The sequence below is a fragment of the Lynx canadensis genome, chromosome B3 (genome assembly GCF_007474595.2).
Source record: "Lynx canadensis isolate LIC74 chromosome B3, mLynCan4.pri.v2, whole genome shotgun sequence".
Lineage (NCBI taxonomy): Eukaryota > Metazoa > Chordata > Mammalia > Carnivora > Felidae > Lynx > Lynx canadensis.
In genome coordinates, this window is record NC_044308.2 from 146,559,191 (window position 1) to 146,579,922 (window position 20,732).

At 42.1% G+C, this 20,732-nt stretch overlaps 1 gene segment (V, D, J or C); it reads right to left on the minus strand.

Moving 5' to 3' along the window:
• Positions 1-10,825: 10,825 nt before the first annotated feature.
• Positions 10,826-19,274, minus strand: LOC116737919. The segment is given in 3 exon segments: positions 10,826-11,019; positions 18,647-19,063; positions 19,163-19,274. Coding segments are annotated over 3 exon segments (657 nt in total).
• Between the last annotated feature and the right edge of the window lie 1,458 nt (positions 19,275-20,732).

A 20,732-nucleotide genomic window follows, 5' to 3' on the forward strand; every position in this document is an offset into this window, starting at 1 on the left:
GGCAGCTCCCGAGTCATCTGAGCTCTTGCTTGGGGTACATGAGATGTGCAGGCCCCTTGTGACTGAAGGTGGGGTTTCAGTACACCCCCAACAAAGGAAATGGAAGCACAGGACTTATGACTTACAGAGCCCAGAATAAGAGGGCACAAGGACCCAGGGAAGGGCAGGCCTCCATCCCACATTCACAATGATCAGGACATAGAAAACAGGGTAGCAAGTACAGGATTTCTTGGGAGCGGATGGGGCTGAATTCGCTAATTTTCACAGGCTCACCTCTGTGTTATTCTAGAAGGTGCTTGGAAATCCAAAGTGGGAACCCTAGGCAGATTCTTATCTGAGGTAAACTCACTGAAAAGTAGACAAGAGTAAGAGAACAGGGATTCACATTTACCGGTCTCCCTCTGGATGCCAGAGTCATCCATAGGCACTTGTGCCTACCTTTCTGATTGATTTCATTGGGTGCTCCTTTCAGCCTCATGGTCTCAGTCTCCCACATTTGGAAATTTGCTCTCCAGAGAGGCACATCTTGCGCTAGGTGGAACCTAATGCCAGTCCCCTTCCCTCACAGCCCACAGACACCCCCGTGTGGACAGGCAGTATGGGTGGGTGGTAGCCCTCCTTTATCCTGAGCCCACATGGGACTGGGGGAAGACAGATTACCTGGAGAATGAGAAACTTTTCAGTCCACAACAACGTAGTTTTGGAGAAAACTGATGAATTTGTCCATAAAACACCTTGTGTCAACTTCTCTTAATTCTGGAACCAGACACTTCTGCTCAAGACACAGCTGCACTCTCAGGTTCTCTTCCCAGAAACTAAGGCTAGTTTGGGCTCTTACTGGCTTAAAAACTACATAAAGGCCACAAGCATGCAGTTTTCAAGTTTTATTTCAGAGTGCTGGTCGGTGACCCATGAGAGACTGGTGTCAGAGCTGTGATGTGCCTGAGGACCCCTGTGTCTCTCGCAGACCCTTGGAAACATGGATGTCAGCTGTGCCGCCTCATTACTGTATTTTTACAGATGCACCAGGTGCATTGTCTATAGTTGTTCAGGGGTCTGGAGGGTGAATTATGGATTGTCTTCCTCAAAAATCTCTTCCTTAACTTTCTCTGTGTTTATTGTTCTGATATTTATGGCAACACCAAAGAGGAATGCAGCGCTTATGACATAAATGTGACCAAAAACCACTCTGAGATATACCATGGATTCATGACTTTGCTCACTGAATTCTTCTTGGAGGGGTCCACAGTCTGTGCTCCCACCAGTGCCTTGTCTGTGCACCACGGAGGATCCCAGCCTATGTGGCAGTGGCAGTTCCTGTTATGGTTGCACATCCCTCTGTGACTGCGTTTCTCTGGGATACAGTCATAATTCAGCTGAGCCACACTGCCATTGGAGTAGGTATCCTGACAGAACTTTCCAGAAGCACAGGAAGTACCAGTTCTCACATGACCAATATCGGTTTTTCCTATGCTACGATGTGAATCCAGCCCCAAACATCAGAACCCAGGATCTCAGACAGATGGAATCCAACATGCTATTGCAGCTGAGGGAGATGTGTGACATTCCTACACTGCAGCCTTCCACAAGGCACGTCTGTGCGGGAACAGGGTTCAGCGTTGAATTCCCTGGGGTCTTCTGCAGTGTCCATGTCGGCTGCCTTTGTGATTTATGGTATAGCAGACATCTTCACCTTTCCCAGAATTTCTGCCAGAGCTTTCATGGCAGTGAATTGTGCGGTCAGTGCAGTTTCCATGATAGCAGCAGCCCTCTTCAGTGCACGCGGTTCCATCTTGCCTATGGAAGTCATCAGGGTACGCCAAGGACTCCCCATGGCAGGACTCTGGAAGATCACGTATATTTTGGATTGGTCTGCAGGGTGTCCAAGCAGTGGAGTTGGCGCAGTCTGTATAGCGTCTGCCTGTATTACATTTGCCCCCAGGGGTTCAGATACAATCACGCATACAGCCTAGATTGCTGTAGCACTGGTTGAAGGAGCCGTAGTCACACTGCTTTCCTGGATCCACTATGTAGTTTCCATAATGATAGTGGGTCAGGCTTTTATTTAAATGCACCATTTCAGTGTTGAACCTGCACTTGCCTGTTCCACAATTCATTATGTGCTGCATATGAATGAAGGAACAGTTACTGAAAGCTTCCATTATACCAGTTAGTTGGGTCCTAAGGCAGCTGGACCTTTTCTGGCAAGCACATTCATCAGTGTCAATGCACAAGCCACAATTTCTTGCCATCTGATGTGTTGCTATAACAGACCAGAGTAATAATGTCTGCCTAAATAACTCAGAATGATGGCATATAACCCATTGGTGGATGGCATATAGAATATACAACTGGAGTGCAATGAACCTCATGGGGCCCATCTCAAATCACATTAAGGGTGAATGTGTTTTAAGATATCGAAAATACTTTGACTCATACTATTGAAGAGAAAAAATAGGACTCTGATGCAACACATAATTGCCCATGTGAGCTTGATGTCTCTCACTATAAATGACCATGAAACCAATAACTTACATCAATAGCATGAAATATTGACTCAATTAAGCTAACTAGCCTTATTAGGAATTGGGCACTTTTTTCCACGTGGTTAACACACTATACATTGTTTTGAAACTGAGAGCAAGTCCTTTGAAAATTCCGTGATGGTATGAACAGAACTTACTAGAGATCCTTGGGGCTGCACTGGCATTTCCTTGAGGAACAGGGGGTCCCCTGTCCTCCTTATATCCTAGGTTAAAAGTAGGTCCCATTGCACAGATGTCTGCGACTCTCTGAGAAACAAAGTGTTCAAACCATTGGAAATCACTGAGGGGTCTCATCATAGGCAAGTTAATCCAACTTCATGATATCTTCAAGGCTGCCATAGCCTGTGTCAATTGTGACCATGGAAAGAGGAATCTCCTCTAGGTCGCCGAGGTAGTAACAGTCTGGAGGCATGAAGGGGTAGTCCATCTGCAAGGCTCCCTGAGCATCCTGAGTCATCATCAGCAGAGTCTGGACCAAAAGAGTTTATTTTGCCGTATGTGCATAACATGTCTCTTTCCCCAAAACGCAGGCTCTAGGACAGACAGCCAGGCATCTGAATGCCCTTGCTGTGGTTCGGCTCCTTCTTGGGAATTACCACCTCAGAGGAGATGTAGCGCCATGAGGGATGCCCTTGAGAACCCTGCACAGGAGCCAGCACTGCTCAGAGTGCACAGCAAGATGGGTGCCCTCAGGGTGACCTGGCCCTCTGCCAGCCTCATGCCCCTGCTCAGGGACATCTGCCAGTGAGAATGGATAAATGGAGGATCCTCAGCAAAGCCAGGTCTAGACGATCTGACAGAACAGAGGGCTGTGCCAGGTGGCCAGCACCCTGCACCTGGGGGTCACCTGTGGGTTTAGGCAACAGTCCCAGGGTGTGGCATTGGGTGACCCTGCACATCAGTTCAGCTGGGGTGGATGTGGGAGGGGCAGGTGGGCCATGGTCAAGAGTGGTCACATGGACATGGGTAGGGATTTGGACCCAGAGGCATGGCTCTAGTCAACACCTTCAATCTTTCCTCCTGCTACTTCCATATGGGCTATGCAGTTATATCACCCTGAACTTCTCTACCAATTCCATGTCCTGTGGTACTGCTGGGTCACTTTCTTTGGATGACTCCTTTTCCTCATTTCAGAGACCACTGCTTTTGCTTCCTTGTGATGTGGAGGTAAACATTGTCAATTGTACCTTTATGGGTGATGCAAAAAATCTCCTTGTAGTTTTATGTGTCTTATTCTCCTTGGCTATTAGTTTGCAAGCCATTTGATCCTTTTGCTTTTTGCTTTGAAGGTTCCTCTGAGTTCACTGAGGAAAACATTTCTCAGTATTCTGAGTGATGATTGGTGAACCACAACGTTGTATTTTCATATTTTCTTATGCCAGCTGGGGAGAACAGAAAGTACTGCTGACCATGTGTGAGCCCCAGGGGTTTTCTCCTCTAATCCCTTATGGTGGTTGTTTCCTGGCCTCTGGCAGTCTCCTCCCATGTAGTTTGTTTCCCTCTTCAGCTGGAGATGCAGGGAAGTTGAGGTTACTTTGGCAGCTTGTACCATGGAGTCTGCCCATGATCAAAAGATGGTATTGACCGTGGCACTCCCTTGCTTGATTAAGTACCCTCTACTGCTTTAAAACCCCCTGAGTCAGGGAGAAACCTCAGAGTTGGCGTTTGGACAAGTGTTTGCCTTCTCCCCAGTGTCTGGCTTTCTGAATATAGCTCAAATTCCTTTCCCACCAAAACTAAAACTTTCAACATTGACCTTTCCAGCATCAGGCAGCTGAATTTGGGTTTTGATAACAATGAAATGGAGAGTGAAATGGCAGTTTCCAGGGCCTGGCAGGGAGGGTCAATGAGGAGTAGATCTCAAGGGCTATGATTTTGTGTTATGCAAGATGATTAAGTTCTAGAGGGGTCTCCACATCATTACCCCTGTAATTAACAATACTGTAAGGTATGGTTAAAATTTTGTGAAGAGTGTGGGTCTCATGTTCAGTGAGATCTTACCACAATACAAAAGTGGAAGACACGAGTTTTGCTTCTCACACAACAGTGTGCTGAACTGCATGGACACACTCTCTACTGATAATTTGAAAACAATTTAAAAAAACTTATACGTTTTGGAAACTAACCCTGAGGATATGTCATTTACAGATATCTTCTTCCATTCCATAGGTTGCTTTTTTGTTTTGTTGATTGTTTCCTTCACTGTGCAGAAGCTTGCTATTTTGAGGTAGTCTCTCTCTATATATAATTTTCTTGTATTATATTAATGTAAATTCAAGAGTGTTAACATACAGTGTAGTACTGATTTTAGGGGTAGAATTTAGAGAACCATCGCATACATATAACACCCAGTTCTCATTTCACCCAGTGCCCTCCTTAATGGCCACATGCCATTTAGCCCACCTCCCCCACTTCTCCTCAGTTTGTTCTCTGTATTTAAGAGTGTCTTCTGGTTTCCTCCCTCTGTTTTGATTTATTTTATTTTTCCTTTCCGTATGTAGTGTTTCTTCTATTCCACTAATGTGTGAAATCATAAGATATTTGACTTTTCCTGACTGACTTGTTCCACTTAGCATAATACACTGTAGTTCCATCCACATTATTGTAATTGGCAAGATGTCATTCTTTTTGATGGCTAAGTAATATTGCATTGTATATGTTTACCACCTCTTCTTTATGCATTCATGTGTTGATGAATATTCGGGCTGTTCCACAATTTGTTTTTTGTTGATAAGACTGGCATAAAGATTGGGATGCATGTGCCCCTTTGAATCAGCATTTTGGTATCCTTTGGATACCTTTGGTATCCTTGGATAAATGCAATTGCTTGATCACAGGATAGTTCCGTTTTTAATTTTTTGAGGAATCTCCACACTGTTTTCCAGAGTGGCTGTGCCAGTTTGCATTACCATCAACAGTGCGAAAGGGTTTCGCTTTCTCTGCATCCTTGCTGACATTTTGTGTTTTCTGAATTGTTAATTTTAGTCATTGTGACAGGTGTGAGCTGGTATCTCATTGTGGTTTTGATTTACATTTCACTGATGAAGAGTGTTGTTGAGCATCTTTATTCGTGTCTTTTTGCCATCTGGATGTCTTCTTTGGAAAAATATGTATTCATGTCTTTTGCCCATTTCTTCACTGGATTATTTGTTTTTTGAGTGTTGAGTTTGGTAAGTTCTTTATAGATTTTGGATACTAACCCTTTATCTGAGATGTCATTTACAAATATCTCCCCCCATTTTGTCAGTTGCCTTTTAGTTTTGTTGATTTGTTCTTTGCTGTGCAGGAGGTTTTTATCTTGATGAGATCCCAATAGTTTATTTTTGCTATTGTTTCCCTTGCCTCTGGGCACATGTCTAGTAAGAAATTGTTCTGGCCAAGGTCAAAGAGGTTGGTGCCTGTGTTCTCCTCTAGGATTTTGATGGTTTCCTGTCTCACATTTAGGTCTTTCATTCATTTTGTATTTATTTTTGTGTGTACTGTAAGAAAGTGGTCCAGGTTCATTACAAGTTCACGATGCTGTCCAGTTTTCCCAACACCAGTTGTTGAAGGGAATTTTTCCATTTGATAGTCTTTCCTGCTCTGTCAAAGATTAGTTGATCATATAGTGATGTGTCCATTTCAGGGTTTTCTTATCTTTTCCATTAATCTATGTGTCTATTTTTTGCCAGTATCATCCTGTCTTGATGACTACAGCATTATAATATAGCTTGATATCCAGAATTGTGATGCCTCCAGGTTTTTTTCTTTTTCAAGATCTTTGGTTATTTGGGGTCTTTTGTGGTTCCATGATAATTTTAGAGTTATTTGTTCTAGCTCTGTGAAAAATATTGGTATTATTTGACAGGAAATTGAATTATTTGCATTGAATGTCTAGATTGCTTTGGATAGTATTGTCATTCAACAATGATTTTTTTTTAATCCATGTGCATGGAATATTTTTCCATTTCTTTGTGTTTTCTTCAATTTCTTCCATAAATGTCCCAGACTTTTCAGAGTACAGATCTTTTACCTCTTTACTTAGGTTTATTTCTAGTATATTATGGTTTTTGGTGTAATTTTAAATGGGATTGATTCCTTGATTTCTCTTTCTCCTGCTTCATTATTGGTGTATAGAAATGTAACAAATTTCTATTTGTCGATTTTGTATGCTACAAATTTGCAGCTTTATTGTACCAGTTCTAGTGGGGTTTTTTTTTTGGTGGAGTCTTTCAGGTTTTCTATATATGGTATAAAATTCAACTCCAGAACTGAATAACCCTATTAAAAAATGGCCAGAAGACATGAATAAGCGTTTTTCCAAATGTGACCTACAGATTGTCAATAAACACATGAAAAGATGGTCAACATCACTCCTCATCAGGGAAATATAAATCCAAACTACAATGAAATATCAACTCACACTGGTCAGAAAGGCTGAACTCAACAGCACAAGAAACAACAGGTGTTGGTGAGGATGCAGAGAAAGAGGGCCCTTTTCGAGGTGCTGGTGGGAATGCACACTGGCACAGCCACTATGGAAAACAGCATGGAGGTTCCTTAGAAAGCTACAAATATAACTACGTTATGATAGAACAAATGCACTACTAGGTATTTACCCAAAGGATACAAAAATGCTAATTTAAGGGAATTGTACCTCTATGTTTATAGCAGCTATGTCACAAGCAGCACAGCTATGGAAACAACCTAGCCCAAGTATGCATTGATTGATGAATGGGTATAGAATACGTGGTATATCTACATAACCCCGTCCTGGCACACTGGAATATTTCTCAGCCGTGAAAGGAATGACATTAGTATTTGTAAGGACAGGGATGGGCCTAGAGAGTGTTATATTTACTGAAATAATTCAGAGAAAGACAAATATACGATTTCATCCATATGTAGAATTTAAGAAACAACAAATGGGCAAAGGGACAAATAAGAGAGAAGAGGCAAACCAAGAAATAGGTGATTTTTTCAATGTTCACTTATTTATTTAGAGAGAGAATGGGAGGTGGGGCAGAGGCAGATGGGAAGCAATCCCAAGGAAACATCGTGCTGTCAGTGCAGAAACCAAAGTGGGGCTCGATCTCAGGAATGATGAGATCAAGACAAGAGCCCAGATCAAGAGTCATGGGCCTAACCCATGGAACCACGTTAGCACCACGAAACAGATACTTAACTCTAGGGGAAAAACTGATGGTTACCCTGGGGAGGGTGGGTGGAGGGATGGGGAGGTAATTGATGGGGATTAAGGGGAGCGCTCATAATGAACACTGGGTGCTGTATTGCAATATTTAATCACTATACTTTACACCTGAAAGTAATATTACATTGCATGTTAACTAATTGGAATTTGAAGAAAAACTCAAATAATATATTTATAGTGCCTGCAAATGGCCATGTTGGCATACATCCCATGGAAAAGCATTTATTGCAGAAAATATACTACCAGAAAGAATACCTAGAATATTTGAACTAAGGTATGTTCTTTTCCTTTCCCACCCCAGATCATCAAGTAGAAACTCCAGTGCAAGTAACTGGGACTATAGGCATGTGCCACTGAGCCTTGCTGCAATCTCCCCTCCAGACTGTTGTAGCAAATACAAATGGTTCCTGGTCACCAGCTCCTGTTCAGAGGACTCTTTCCCAGAGGGACAGGATGTCAGTGACCCCAAGCTGTTTGCTGTTGAGGCCAAACCCCAGCAGGTGCACTGAGATGTGCAACTCACTCATTGTGGCAGCCCCACTCCCAGGAAGGAAGCTCTGCCCTGGGCACAGTCCACTAGGGATGCTGGGAAACTGATCACCCCAGACCTGACTTGTATGGCAGGAGTCTCATGCCACCAGGACAAGCAAGCCACAAGGCAGTGAAGCTGCCAGCCACCCCTAAACAGAGCCCTCAGTTTCCAGACTCCTTGGAATCCTGTTTGTCCCTGACACGCCCTGCAGCTGCAGACCTTTGCCCAGAGTATTGCCCAGGGTAAGGGGGAGATGGAGCAATCCTCTAAATCAAGGAGCAAATCTGTTCCTATAGAACTGAATGCATTTCCAGCTGAGTGTGAGGAAGGTCTGGGCCTCATGTTGTGGGAGAGTCAGGTGCAGGAGACCAATAGTTTCAGTGGAGGGTTCCTAACCTACTCCTGCTCACCTGCAGGAGAGAGCCAGAGCCAGGGACAGTGGAGGGAACAGCTCCTGTCAGAACACATATCAGACTATGGTCTCAACAACTCTCCATTCAGAGGTGTCCGAGGTTGTAGGGTTCAGTCTGTGGAGACTCCATACATCAGAGGGTGGTTGAACATAAGAGTGCTCTCAAATGAAGCAGAGTATCTCATCATGTGGTTTGGGAAAGAAAGAGATAAGGAATGCCCAACCAAACCACCGTCACCATGGTCTGGCTGTGTGAATGTCCCAGGTCACACCACCTCTGTGATTATGGGAATACTGCCCTTCCCTCCACGTCATATCTTTGAGTTTCACCTGGTTTCAGGTGTGCATCAGTAGTGTCACATTTCTCTGGCAAAGCATCCCATTGATGGCAGTTTCGTAGTTGGTTTATTCCCTTATATTTAGAAAGACCTTTGCCTTATTCTGAGCTTCTAACACTAATAAAGATGCTATAAATATTTACACACCATTTATTTTCTGAGCATGGGATTTCATTCTTCAGGGACAAATAGTCGGGAGTGGTGTTTACAGGTTACATTTTACGTTATCCATGTATAATTTCATAAGCAACAGCCAACGGTTTTCCAGAGCTGGTGTTTATTTGTCAATCCTTCCTGCTTTGTTTGAGGCCCCACGTATGCTGGATGCTCACCTGGATGTTGCTGTCAGTGTTGTTTTCATTCCGGAGCCATTGGGATGTGTGTATAGGGCATCTATTGCGTTCTTGATTTGAATTTCCCTGACAGTCGATGGTGTGAAGAGTCTTCTCCAGTCCGTACCTAATGTGTCTATAACCTCAAGGATAGGATGTCTACTACACAAGGCTGTGCTTGTTTTATGGAGGTTTGTTTCCTTTCTTCCTATTGACTGTTGAGGGTTCTTAGCATATTCAAGATGCAGGTCCCTTGGTGGTTATGCGATTTGTGAATGTTGTCTCTTACTCTGTAACTTATCTTACTATTGGTATTTATGTGGGCAGATAAGCGTATTTGATTTTCACAAAGTCTATTGATACCATTTCTTTTTATGGGTGTTGTGTTCTTAGCTATAGTTTTCATTTTCTTGATGATTGCTTATGACTAATATTTTTTTTTAAAGTGTTTATTCTTGATAGAGAGAGAGAGACAGAACGTGAGCGGGGAAAAGCAGAGAGAGAGGGAGACACAGAATCTGAAGCAGGCTCCAGGTTCTGAGCTGTCAGCATAGGGCCTGACAACGGGGCTCAAACCCTCAAATCGTGACATCGAGACCTGAGCTGAAGTGAGACACTTAACCAACTCAACCACCCAGGCACCCCATTGATTTCTTGACTTACAATGTAACTAAAAGTCTTGTTTTTTTTCTGGTTTCTCTCAACGTTGACTTGTTTTCTATTTGATCTCTGGTGACTTAGAGTTTTGTCATTTGTTTTTAAATTTATAGACTCTAGCAAATCATTTTCGTGGCATGGTTTTTCCTAATATATGGAAATTATGTGGAAATATATGAAATTGAAGTTCAAATTTTACGAGAGTTGCCATTCTGTGTCTCTTTGGCCAGACTGCTCATCAGATTTGATAGATATGCTCCTGGGGTCAAAAAACACGTTTACCTTTTCAGGTGGCGGGCTTTCTATATGTCTCAGGAGCCGTTGAGCTCTGTGCACACACCGAGTTCTTGACACAATTTTTCCTTCACAATTCTATGTGAAACCCTCCAAATCCATTTTTTGCATTGCCAATTTTAGACACTTCATGAATAGAACGCATTGAAGCTCTTGTATCATTTCCTAAAATTATTTTACTCTTGCGTGTTTGGGACTGTAATTTTTCTTCTTCCTTCCAAGGGGAGCTCATATCTGCATTTGTGGAATTCTTCCAGGCTTCTCATCTCTTAATACTTTTCCAACGTCCTGTGCAGTTTTTGATCAAATGAATGCTTAGGCTTATTTGTACTCTACCACATTGGGAATAGGAGCCGTGAGACAGGCTGCATCATATGGGGTTTTTTTTTTTTTTTGTCCCCTTGTATGTTATCTGTCATATTGAATGTTTATAGAACATATAGCCGCTCACTTTCATGAACCACTAACAGGGGACATGGTTCTCTTCAAGAGACAGTAAAGGAAGACAAGGGAGCTGAGACAGCTATTCGGGGAAGGAACCCCAGAGCTTCTCAGGAAGCGTCAACTGTCCACACTTTCCAGTTCTGCAGATGTGGGTCCCTGTTGAGGCCCAACCTGGGTTCTTGTGCAGTTGTCTGGACAAGCTGCCCATGATGTGTGGGCACAGTGGAGTTGGGAAGGGCAGCTGTGGTTTGAATTCCAGTCCACCTGGCACTGCTGTGAAAATTCATGAGTATGTTAATTTATGTCCACCATCAGTTAGGGATATAATGAGTAAATGCAAGACGTTAGACTCACGACCTTAGATTCCATGTTCATGACAATTTGTGACAACAATTCTCCCTTCCTTTTTTCCACTTTTTAAATTTTTTAAGTTTGTGTTTAAATATTTGTTAGTTAACATATTGTGTAATATTAATTTCAGTAGTAGAATTTATTGGTTCATCACTTACATTAAAACCCAGAACTCATCACAACACGGGGCCTCCTTAATCCCCAACACCCATTATCCCATCCCCCACACACCTGCCCTCCAGCAACCCTCAGTTTGGTCTCTAACCTTAGAGTTTATTTTTATGATTTCTTGCTCTTTTTCCCCTTCCCCTAGATCTACATTCCCCATATGAGGAAATCATATGGTGTTTGTCATCTTTGACTGACTTACTTTGCTTAGCATGATACCCTCTAGCTGCATCAACATCTTTGCAAATGGCAAGATTTCATTCTTTTTTATGACTGAGTAATATGCCATTCTATACATATAGCAGATTAATCACATGGTGGACTTTTGGTCTCTTTCCTTAGTTTGGCTGTCATAGTTAATGCTGCTGTAAACATTGGGGTGCATGTGCTTCCTCAAATCAGAAGTTTTGTATGCTTTGGATGAATTCCTAGTAGAGCAATTGCTGGAGTGTAAGGTTGTTTAATTTTTAGTTTTTAAACTGTTTTCTGGAATGGTCTGGGCACTTGGCATTCCCACCAAGAGTATAAAAGGGTTCCCTTCTCTCCTCATCCTCATCAATATCTGTTGTTTCCTGAGTTGTTAATTGTAGCCATTCTGACAGGTGTGCGGGCATCTCTCATTGTAGTTTTGATTTGTAATTCCCTGATGATGAGTGATGTTGAGCGTATGTTCGTGTGTCAGTTAGCCATCTGAATCCTTTGTTTGGAAAAGTATCCCCTCATGTCTTCTGACCATTTCTCCACTGGATTCTTTGTATTTTGGGTGTTGAGTTTGAGAAGTTTTTTTTATAGATTTTGGATAGTAGGCCTTTATCAGATATGTGGCTTGCAAATACCTTTTTAATTTCTGTAGAATGCCTTTTAGATTAATTGATTGTTTCTTTAGCTGTGCAGAAGGTTTTTATTTCGATGAGGTCCCAGTAGTTCAAGTTTGCTGTTGTTTCCCTTGCCTCTCGAGACACGTCTAGTAAGAAGTTGCTATGTCCGATGTCCAGGAGGTTGCTGCCTGTGTTCTTCTCTAGGATTTGATGGTCTCTTGTCTCACATTTAGGTCTTTCACCCATTTGGATTTATTTTTGTGTATGGAGTAAGAAAGTGGTTCAGTTGCATTCTTCTGCATGTTCTGGTCCAGTTTTCCCAACACCCTTTGTTGACAAGGCTGTCTTTTTTCCCATTACATAGTCTTTCCTACTTCATCCAAGATGAGGTGGCCATACATTTGTGAGTCCATATCTGGGTTTACTCTTCTGTTCTCTTGATCTATGTGTCTCTTTTGTGCTTGTAGCTTACTGTCTTGATAAGTACAGCTTTGTAATATAGCATGAAATCCATAATCATGAATTCTCCCGTTTCTTTGTATAGCGTAGACATTTCAACACTCCTTGCTCCTTAAATCCATGAACACTGAAGGTGTTTCCATTTCTTTGTGTCATCCTCAGTTTCCTTCACTCCTTTTAGCGTCGTCAGAGTACAGATATTTTAACTCTTTAGGTATCCTATTATATTTGGTGCAATTGTAAACGGGATGGATAGTTTTTTTTAATTTTTCTTTCTGTTTCTTCATTATTGCTGTGTAGAAATGCAGCCGATTTCACTATGTTGATACTGTATCTTGTGTCTTTGCTGAATTTGTGTATCAGTTCTTGCAATATTTTGGTGGAGTCTTGAGTTTTTTATATAGAGTGTCATGTCATCTGTGAAGAGGGAATGTTTGACTTCTTCTTTTACAACTTGAATGCGTTTATTTTTTGTTGTTGTCTGTTTTTGAGGATAAGACTTCCACTGCTGTGTTAAGTAGAATGATGGGAGTGGACATCCCTCTTGTGTTCCTGACAGTAGGAAAATATTGTTTTTCCCCACTGAGGATATTAGCTGTGGGGTTTTCATGTATGGACTTTATGATGTTGAGATGTGTTTCCTCTACCCGTTGTTGAGGGTTTTATCAAGAAAGGATGCTGTACTATGTCAAATTTTTTTTTGCATCTATTGAGAGGGTCATATCATTCGTATCCTTTCTTTGATTGATGGTATGTACTACATTGATTTATTTGTGACTATTGAACCACCCTTACAGCCAAGGAATAAATCCCACCTGGTCACGTTAAAGGATCCTTTTAATGTATTGGTGGATTCAATGTGCGAGTATTCTCTTTCTTTTTTTTTTAACGTTTATTTATTTTTGAGACAGAGAGAGACAGAGTATGAATGGGGGAGGGTCAAAGAGAGGGAGACACAGAATCTGAAACAGGCTCCAGGCTCTGAGCTGCCAGCCCAGAGCCCGACACGGGGCTCGAACTCACGGACCGCAAGATTACGACCTGAGCCAAAGTCGGACGCTTAACCGACTGAGCCACCCAGGCGCCCCTGCAAGTATTTTCTTGACAATTGTTGTAATCATCAAGACAGCATGGTATTGGCACAAAAACAGACACACAGACCAATGGAATAGCAAGAAACCCCAGAACTAGACCCACAAATGTATGGCCAACTCATCTTTGACAAAGCAGGAAAGAACATCCAATGGAAAAAAGACAGCCTCTTTAACAAATGGTGCTGGGAGAACTGGACAGCAACATGCAGAAGGTTGAAACTTGACCACTTTCTCACACCAGTTACAAAAATAAACTCAAAATGGATAAAGGACCTAAATGTGAGACAGGAAACCATCAGAACCTTAGAGGAGAAAGCTGGAAAAGACCTCTCTGACCTCAGCCGTAGCAATCTCTTACTCGACACATCCCCAAAGGGAAGGGAATTAAAAGCAAAAGTGAATTACTGGGACCTTATGAAGATAAAAAGCTTCTGCACAGCAAAGGAAACAACCAACAAAACTAAAAGGCAACCAACGGAATGGGAAAAGATATTTGCAAATGACATATCGGACAAAGGGCTAGTATCTAAAATCTATAAAGAGCTCACCAAACTCCACACCTGAAAAACAAATAACCCAGTGAAGAAATGGGCAGAAAACATGAATAGACACTTCTCTAAAGAAGACATCCAGATGGCCAACAGGCACATGAAAAGATGTTCAGCGTCGCTCCTTATCAGGGAAATACAAATCAAAACCACACTCAGGTATCACCTCACGCCAGTCAGAGTGGCCAAAATGAACAAATCAGGAGACTATAGATGCTGGAGAGGATGTGGAGAAACGGGAACCCTCTTGCACTGTTGGTGGGAATGCAAATTGGTGCAGCCGCTCTGGAAAGCAGTGTGGAGGTTCCTCAGAAAATTAAAAATAGACCTACCCTATGACCCAGCAATAGCACTGCTAGGAATTTATCCAAGGGATACAGGAGTACTGATGCATAGGGGCACTTGTACCCCAATGTTCATAGCAGCACTCTCAACAATAGCCAAATTATGGAAAGAGCCTAAATGTCCATCAACTGATGAATGGATAAAGAAATTGTGGTATATATACACAATGGAGTACTATGTGGCAATGAGAAAAAATGAAATATGGCCCTTTGTAGCAACGTGGATGGAACTGGAGAGTGTAATGCTAAGTGAAATAAGCCATACAGAGAAAGACAGATACCATATGGTTTCACTCTTATGTGGATCCGGAGAAACTTAACAGGAACCCATGGGGGAAGGGAAGGAAAAAAAAAAAAAAGAGGTTAGAGTGGGAGAGAGCCAAAGCATAAGAGACTGTTAAAAACTGAGAACAAACTGAGGGTTGATGGGGGTTGGGAGGGAGGGGAGGGTGGGTGATGGGTATTGAGGAGGGCACCTTTTGGGATGAGCACTGGGTGTTGTATGGAAACCAATTTGTCAATAAATTTCATAAAAAAAAAAAAAGACATCCAGATGGCCAACAGGCACATGAAAAGATGTTCAGCGTCGCTCCTTATCAGGGAAATACAAATCAAAACCACACTCAGGTATCACCTCACGCCAGTCAGAGTGGCCAAAATGAACAAATCAGGAGACTATAGATGCTGGAGAGGATGTGGAGAAACGGGAACCCTCTTGCACTGTTGGTGGGAATGCAAATTGGTGCAGCCGCTCTGGAAAGCAGTGTGGAGGTTCCTCAGAAAATTAAAAATAGACCTACCCTATGACCCAGCAATAGCACTGCTAGGAATTTATCCAAGGGATACAGGAGTACTGATGCATAGGGGCACTTGTACCCCAATGTTCATAGCAGCACTCTCAACAATAGCCAAATTATGGAAAGAGCCTAAATGTCCATCAACTGATGAATGGATAAAGAAATTGTGGTATATATACACAATGGAGTACTATGTGGCAATGAGAAAAAATGAAATATGGCCCTTTGTAGCAACGTGGATGGAACTGGAGAGTGTAATGCTAAGTGAAATAAGCCATACAGAGAAAGACAGATACCATATGGTTTCACTCTTATGTGGATCCGGAGAAACTTAACAGGAACCCATGGGGGAAGGGAAGGAAAAAAAAAAAAAAGAGGTTAGAGTGGGAGAGAGCCAAAGCATAAGAGACTGTTAAAAACTGAGAACAAACTGAGGGTTGATGGGGGTTGGGAGGGAGGGGAGGGTGGGTGATGGGTATTGAGGAGGGCACCTTTTGGGATGAGCACTGGGTGTTGTATGGAAACCAATTTGTCAATAAATTTCATAAAAAAAAAAAAAAGACATCCAGATGGCCAACAGGCACATGAAAAGATGTTCAGCGTCGCTCCTTATCAGGGAAATACAAATCAAAACCACACTCAGGTATCACCTCACGCCAGTCAGAGTGGCCAAAATGAACAAATCAGGAGACTATAGATGCTGGAGAGGATGTGGAGAAACAGGAACCCTCTTGCACTGTTGGTGGGAATGCAAATTGGTGCAGCCGCTCTGGAAAGCAGTGTGCAGGTTCCTCAGAAAATTAAAAATAGACCTACCCTATGACCCAGCAATAGCACTGCTAGGAATTTATCCAAGGGATACAGGAGTACTCATTTTTATTTATTCTTACAGAAACCAACTTATAGTTTCATTCATCTGTTCTACTGTTTTTCTTTGTTTCTATATCATTTATTTCTGCTCTAATCTTTTTTGCTTACCTGTTCCTGCTGGCTTTAGGGTTCATTTGTTGTTCTTTTTCTAGCTCCTTTAGTTGTAAGGTGGTTGTGTGTTTGAGACCTTTCTTCTTTCTTGAGTTTGGCCTGTGCTGCTATATCTTTCACTCTTCCATCAAATTTGCTGCATCCAGATGGTTTGGAACTGGCATGTTTTCATTTTCGTTTGCTTCCATGTATTTTTTAGTGCTTCTGTAATTTCCTGAACATCTCATTCCGCTTTTACTACAATGTTCTTTAACCTAATGTATTGGCGGTGTTGCTCAAATTTTTCTTGTGGTCGACTTCAAGTTTCATAGTGTTGTGGTTTGAAAATACACACGGAATGATCTCAGTCTTTTTGTACTTGTAGAGGGCTGATTTGTGACATAGTATGTGATCTGTTCTGGAGAATGTTCCATGCACACTCAGAAAGAATGTGTATTCTGGTGCTTTAGAATGGAATGTTGTGAATATATCTGTTAAGTCCATTCAGTCCATGTGTCTTTCAAAGCCATTGTTTCCTTATTGATTTTCAGCTTACATTGTCTTTCTATTGTTGTAAGTGGAGTGTTAATGTTCTCTTTTATTACTATTGTCTATTATCAATGAGTTTCTTTATGTTTTTTATTAATTGAGTTATATATTTCAGTGCTTACATTTTGGGGGTATAAATATTTAAAGCTTCAGATCTTCTTGTTGGATAGACCCCTTTATGATGATATACTGCCTTCCTGATCTCTTGTAACAGACTTTGGTTTGAAAAGTAGTGTGATATGAGTGTGGTACTACAACTTTCTTTTGACGTCCATTAGGATGATAAATTGTTCACCCTCTCCTCACTTTCAATGTACAGGTGTTTTAGGTTGAAAATGAGTCAATCGTGTGCAGTGTAGAAGGATCTTGTATTTGTTTTTATCCATTCTGGTATCCTATGTCTTTTGATTGGAGCATTTTGTCCATTTACATTCACAGTAATTATTGATAGATATAAACTTAGTGCCATAGTGTTACCTCCAAAGTCCTTGTTTCTGGAGATTTTCTCTGTTTATTTCTAGTCTTTGTTACTTTTAGTCTTCCTTTCCCACTCAAAGGGTCCCCTTTAATTTCTCGCAGGGCTGATTTAGAGGCCATGAACTCCTTTGGTGTTTGTCTGGGAAATTCTATCACTCCTTGTATCTGAATGACTGCCTTACTGGAGAAAGTATTCTTAGCTGCATAATTTTCAATTGTGCATGTTGAGGATATGATGCCACTCCCTCCTTGCATGAAGGTTTCTGTAGAGACACATGCCATAGTTTTTTTTTTTAATCTTCCCTTGTTAGTTAGCAACTTCTTTTGTGTTGATGCTTTTATGGTTTTTCTTTATCTGGATATTTTGCCATTTTCCTATGATATGTCTCAGTGTTGGCCTGCTTTTTTTTTATTTTAATTGGTGTTCTCTCTGCCTCCTAGATGTGGATGTCTGTTTCCTTCCCCAGCTTGTGGAAATTTTCACTGTATTCTCTCAGCTAAAATGTATCCCCCTTTTTCTCCCTCTTATTCTTTTGGGACTCCTTTCAAAAGAATGTTATTACAGTTTATGGAGTTGCTGATTTCCTTAAGTGTATGTTTGTGATGCAATATTTTAATTTTCCTCTTCTTTCCAGCTTCATTTCCCCCATGTCCCTCATTTTTACTTCCCATGTGCTTGTTTGAACTGGAATATTGGTCTCCTCCGGCCCTTTTTCTGAGAGTTACATCATCAGCTCTCCACGTTCTGAGACTGGACACTAGTCAGAATCAGACAAGAATTACATCACTGGTTTTCCTGGGTCTTCAGCTTGTGACAGTAGATCATGGGACTTCTCAACATATTTAGTTATGGAAACCAATGACCTTTGGGTTGTGTTCCTCAGGGGAATCTTGAGTAATACATGGAGATTGTTTGTCTCTCTTTTAGAGTACTTGAATAAAGCTGTAGCTCATTTAAAGTCCTGAGTAGCAAAGGGCTATGAAGAAAGTGTCACGTTGGTTGACTGGGACAAGGGCTGGGTGTGGATAAGGAGGAGCTGTGGGATCCTGTGGTCCTGGCTGCACAGGGAGCACATCTGGGAATCCTGTAAATGTGCAGCTGTTGTGCCTCAGGAAATCTGTAATTCACTCATGTTGAGGGCAGGAGTAAGCAAGTGCAAACAACTGTGTTTGTGCACGTTAGTCTAGTTTCCCTATGAGAACCCAGTTGCTAATTCAGAGAGTTAATAGGTAAACACAGAATCATATAACCAGGGAGGCTCCCTGGGGAAACTGCTGTGTGGAGAGGAAGCCCCAGACCCTGACAGGAAACCTGCCTGTAACCTCCATCTGCACCTGTGCCTGGGAACACAAAGGAGAATTGTGCATAGTGTGCGCCCCCTGGTGGTGCTGATCCCCTCCTGCAGGGAGGTTTGTGTCTGGGTTCCCAGTGATGTCCCCTCACTGTGTCTCTCGCACAGTAATATGTGGCCGTGTCCTCGGTCTTGAGGCTGTTCATCTGCAGATAAAGCGTGTTCTTGGCGTTGTCTCTGGAGATGGTGAATCGGCCCTTCACGGAGTCTGGGTAGTATGTGCTACCTCCACTACTAATTGCTGCGACCCACTGCAGCCCCTTCCCTGGAGCCTGGCGGACCCAGTGCATTGCATAGCTACTGAAGGTGAATCCAGAGGCTACACAGGTGAGTCTCAGGGACCCCCCAGGCTTCACCAGGTCTCCCCCAGACTCCTCCAGCTGCACGTCACACTGGACACCTGCAGACACAAGACATTTTGGTCAGGAAACTGTCACACATCCACTGTTTCACTCATATCCATTCACAGACTCAGTGTCCCTCGTTCACCATGAATTACCTTTTAAAAGAGCAACCAGGAACACCCAGCCCAGCAGAAACTCCATGGTGAGGTGTGTGTGTTCTGTGCTGATCACAGAATGGGAACACCTGTGACTCCTGGGGCTGGGGCTCGTCTCCCAGCTGCACGGTCAGGCTGGGTTGGTTTTATCAGCACAAAGAGGGCCCCATTTGCATGTCCTCTGACATATATATCAAGCTCCAGACTTAGATTTGATTGTGTAAAAGTGAATGGCAGGGTTAGGGACGCACTTCTATATTAGTTTGTGTGGATGGCGGTGTGACAATATGAAGAATTCTTTTTTTTTCAGTTTTGGAGTTTTACCTTTATTAATGGAGGCTTCGGCATAATCTTTAAGAAATATTTACCTCAACAGGATGATCACGCATTATTTTCTCTTAAAATATTTTATTTTTTTATTATTAATTAGTATTTATTTTTAGTTTTAAAAATTAACATCCAATTTAGTTAGTATATAGCGCAACAATGATTTCAGGAGTAGATTCCTTAGTGCCCCTTACCAGTTTAGCCCATCCCCCCTCCCACAACCCCTCCAGTAGCCCTCTGTTTGTTCTCCATATTTATGAGTCTCTTATGCTCTGTCTCCTCCATGTTTTCATATTATTTTTGTTTCCCTTCCCTTATGTTCATCTGTTTTGTCTCTTAAAGTCCTCATATGAGTGAACTCATATGAGTTTTGTCTTTCTCTGACTGACTCATTTCACTTAGCATAATACCCTCTAGTTCCATCCACATATTTGCAAATGGCAAGATTTCATCTTTTTGATTGCCGAGTAATACTCCATTGTATATATTTACCACTTCTTTATCCATTCACCCATCAATGGACATTTGGCTCTTTCCATACTTTGGCTATTGTTGATAGTGCTGCTATAAACATGGGGGTGCATGTGTCCCTTTGAAACAGAACACCTGTGTCCCGTGGATAAATGCCTAGTAGTGCAATTGCTGGGTCGTAGGGGAGTTCTATTTTTCGTTTTTTGAGGAATCTCCAGTTTTCCAGAGTGGCTGCACCAGCTTGGGTTGCCCCCCAAAATGCAAAAGAGATCCTCTCTCTGCATCCTTGCCAACATCTGTTGTTGACTCAGTTGTTAATGTTAGCCATTCTGACAGGTGTCAGGTGGTATCTCATTAGGGTTTTGATTGGCATTTCTGTGATGATGAGTGATGTGGAGCATTTTTTCATGTGTCGGTTGGCCATCTGGATGTCTTCTTTGGAGAAGTGTCTATTCATGTCTTTTTCCCGTTTCTTCACTGGATTGTGTTTTGGGTGTTGAGTTTGATAAATTCTTTATAGGTTTTGGATACTAACTCTTTATCTGAGATGTCATTTGCAAATATCTTCTCCCATTTTGTCAGTTGAATTTTAGTTTTGCTGATTGTTGCCTTCACTATGCAGAAACTTTTGATTTTGATGAGTTCCCAGTAGTTCATTTTTGCTGTTTTTTTCCCTTGCCTCCAGGGACGTGTTGAGTAGGAAGTTGGTGTGGCCAAGATCAAAGATGTTTTTGCCTGCTTTCTGCTCGAGGATGTTGATGGTTTCCTGACT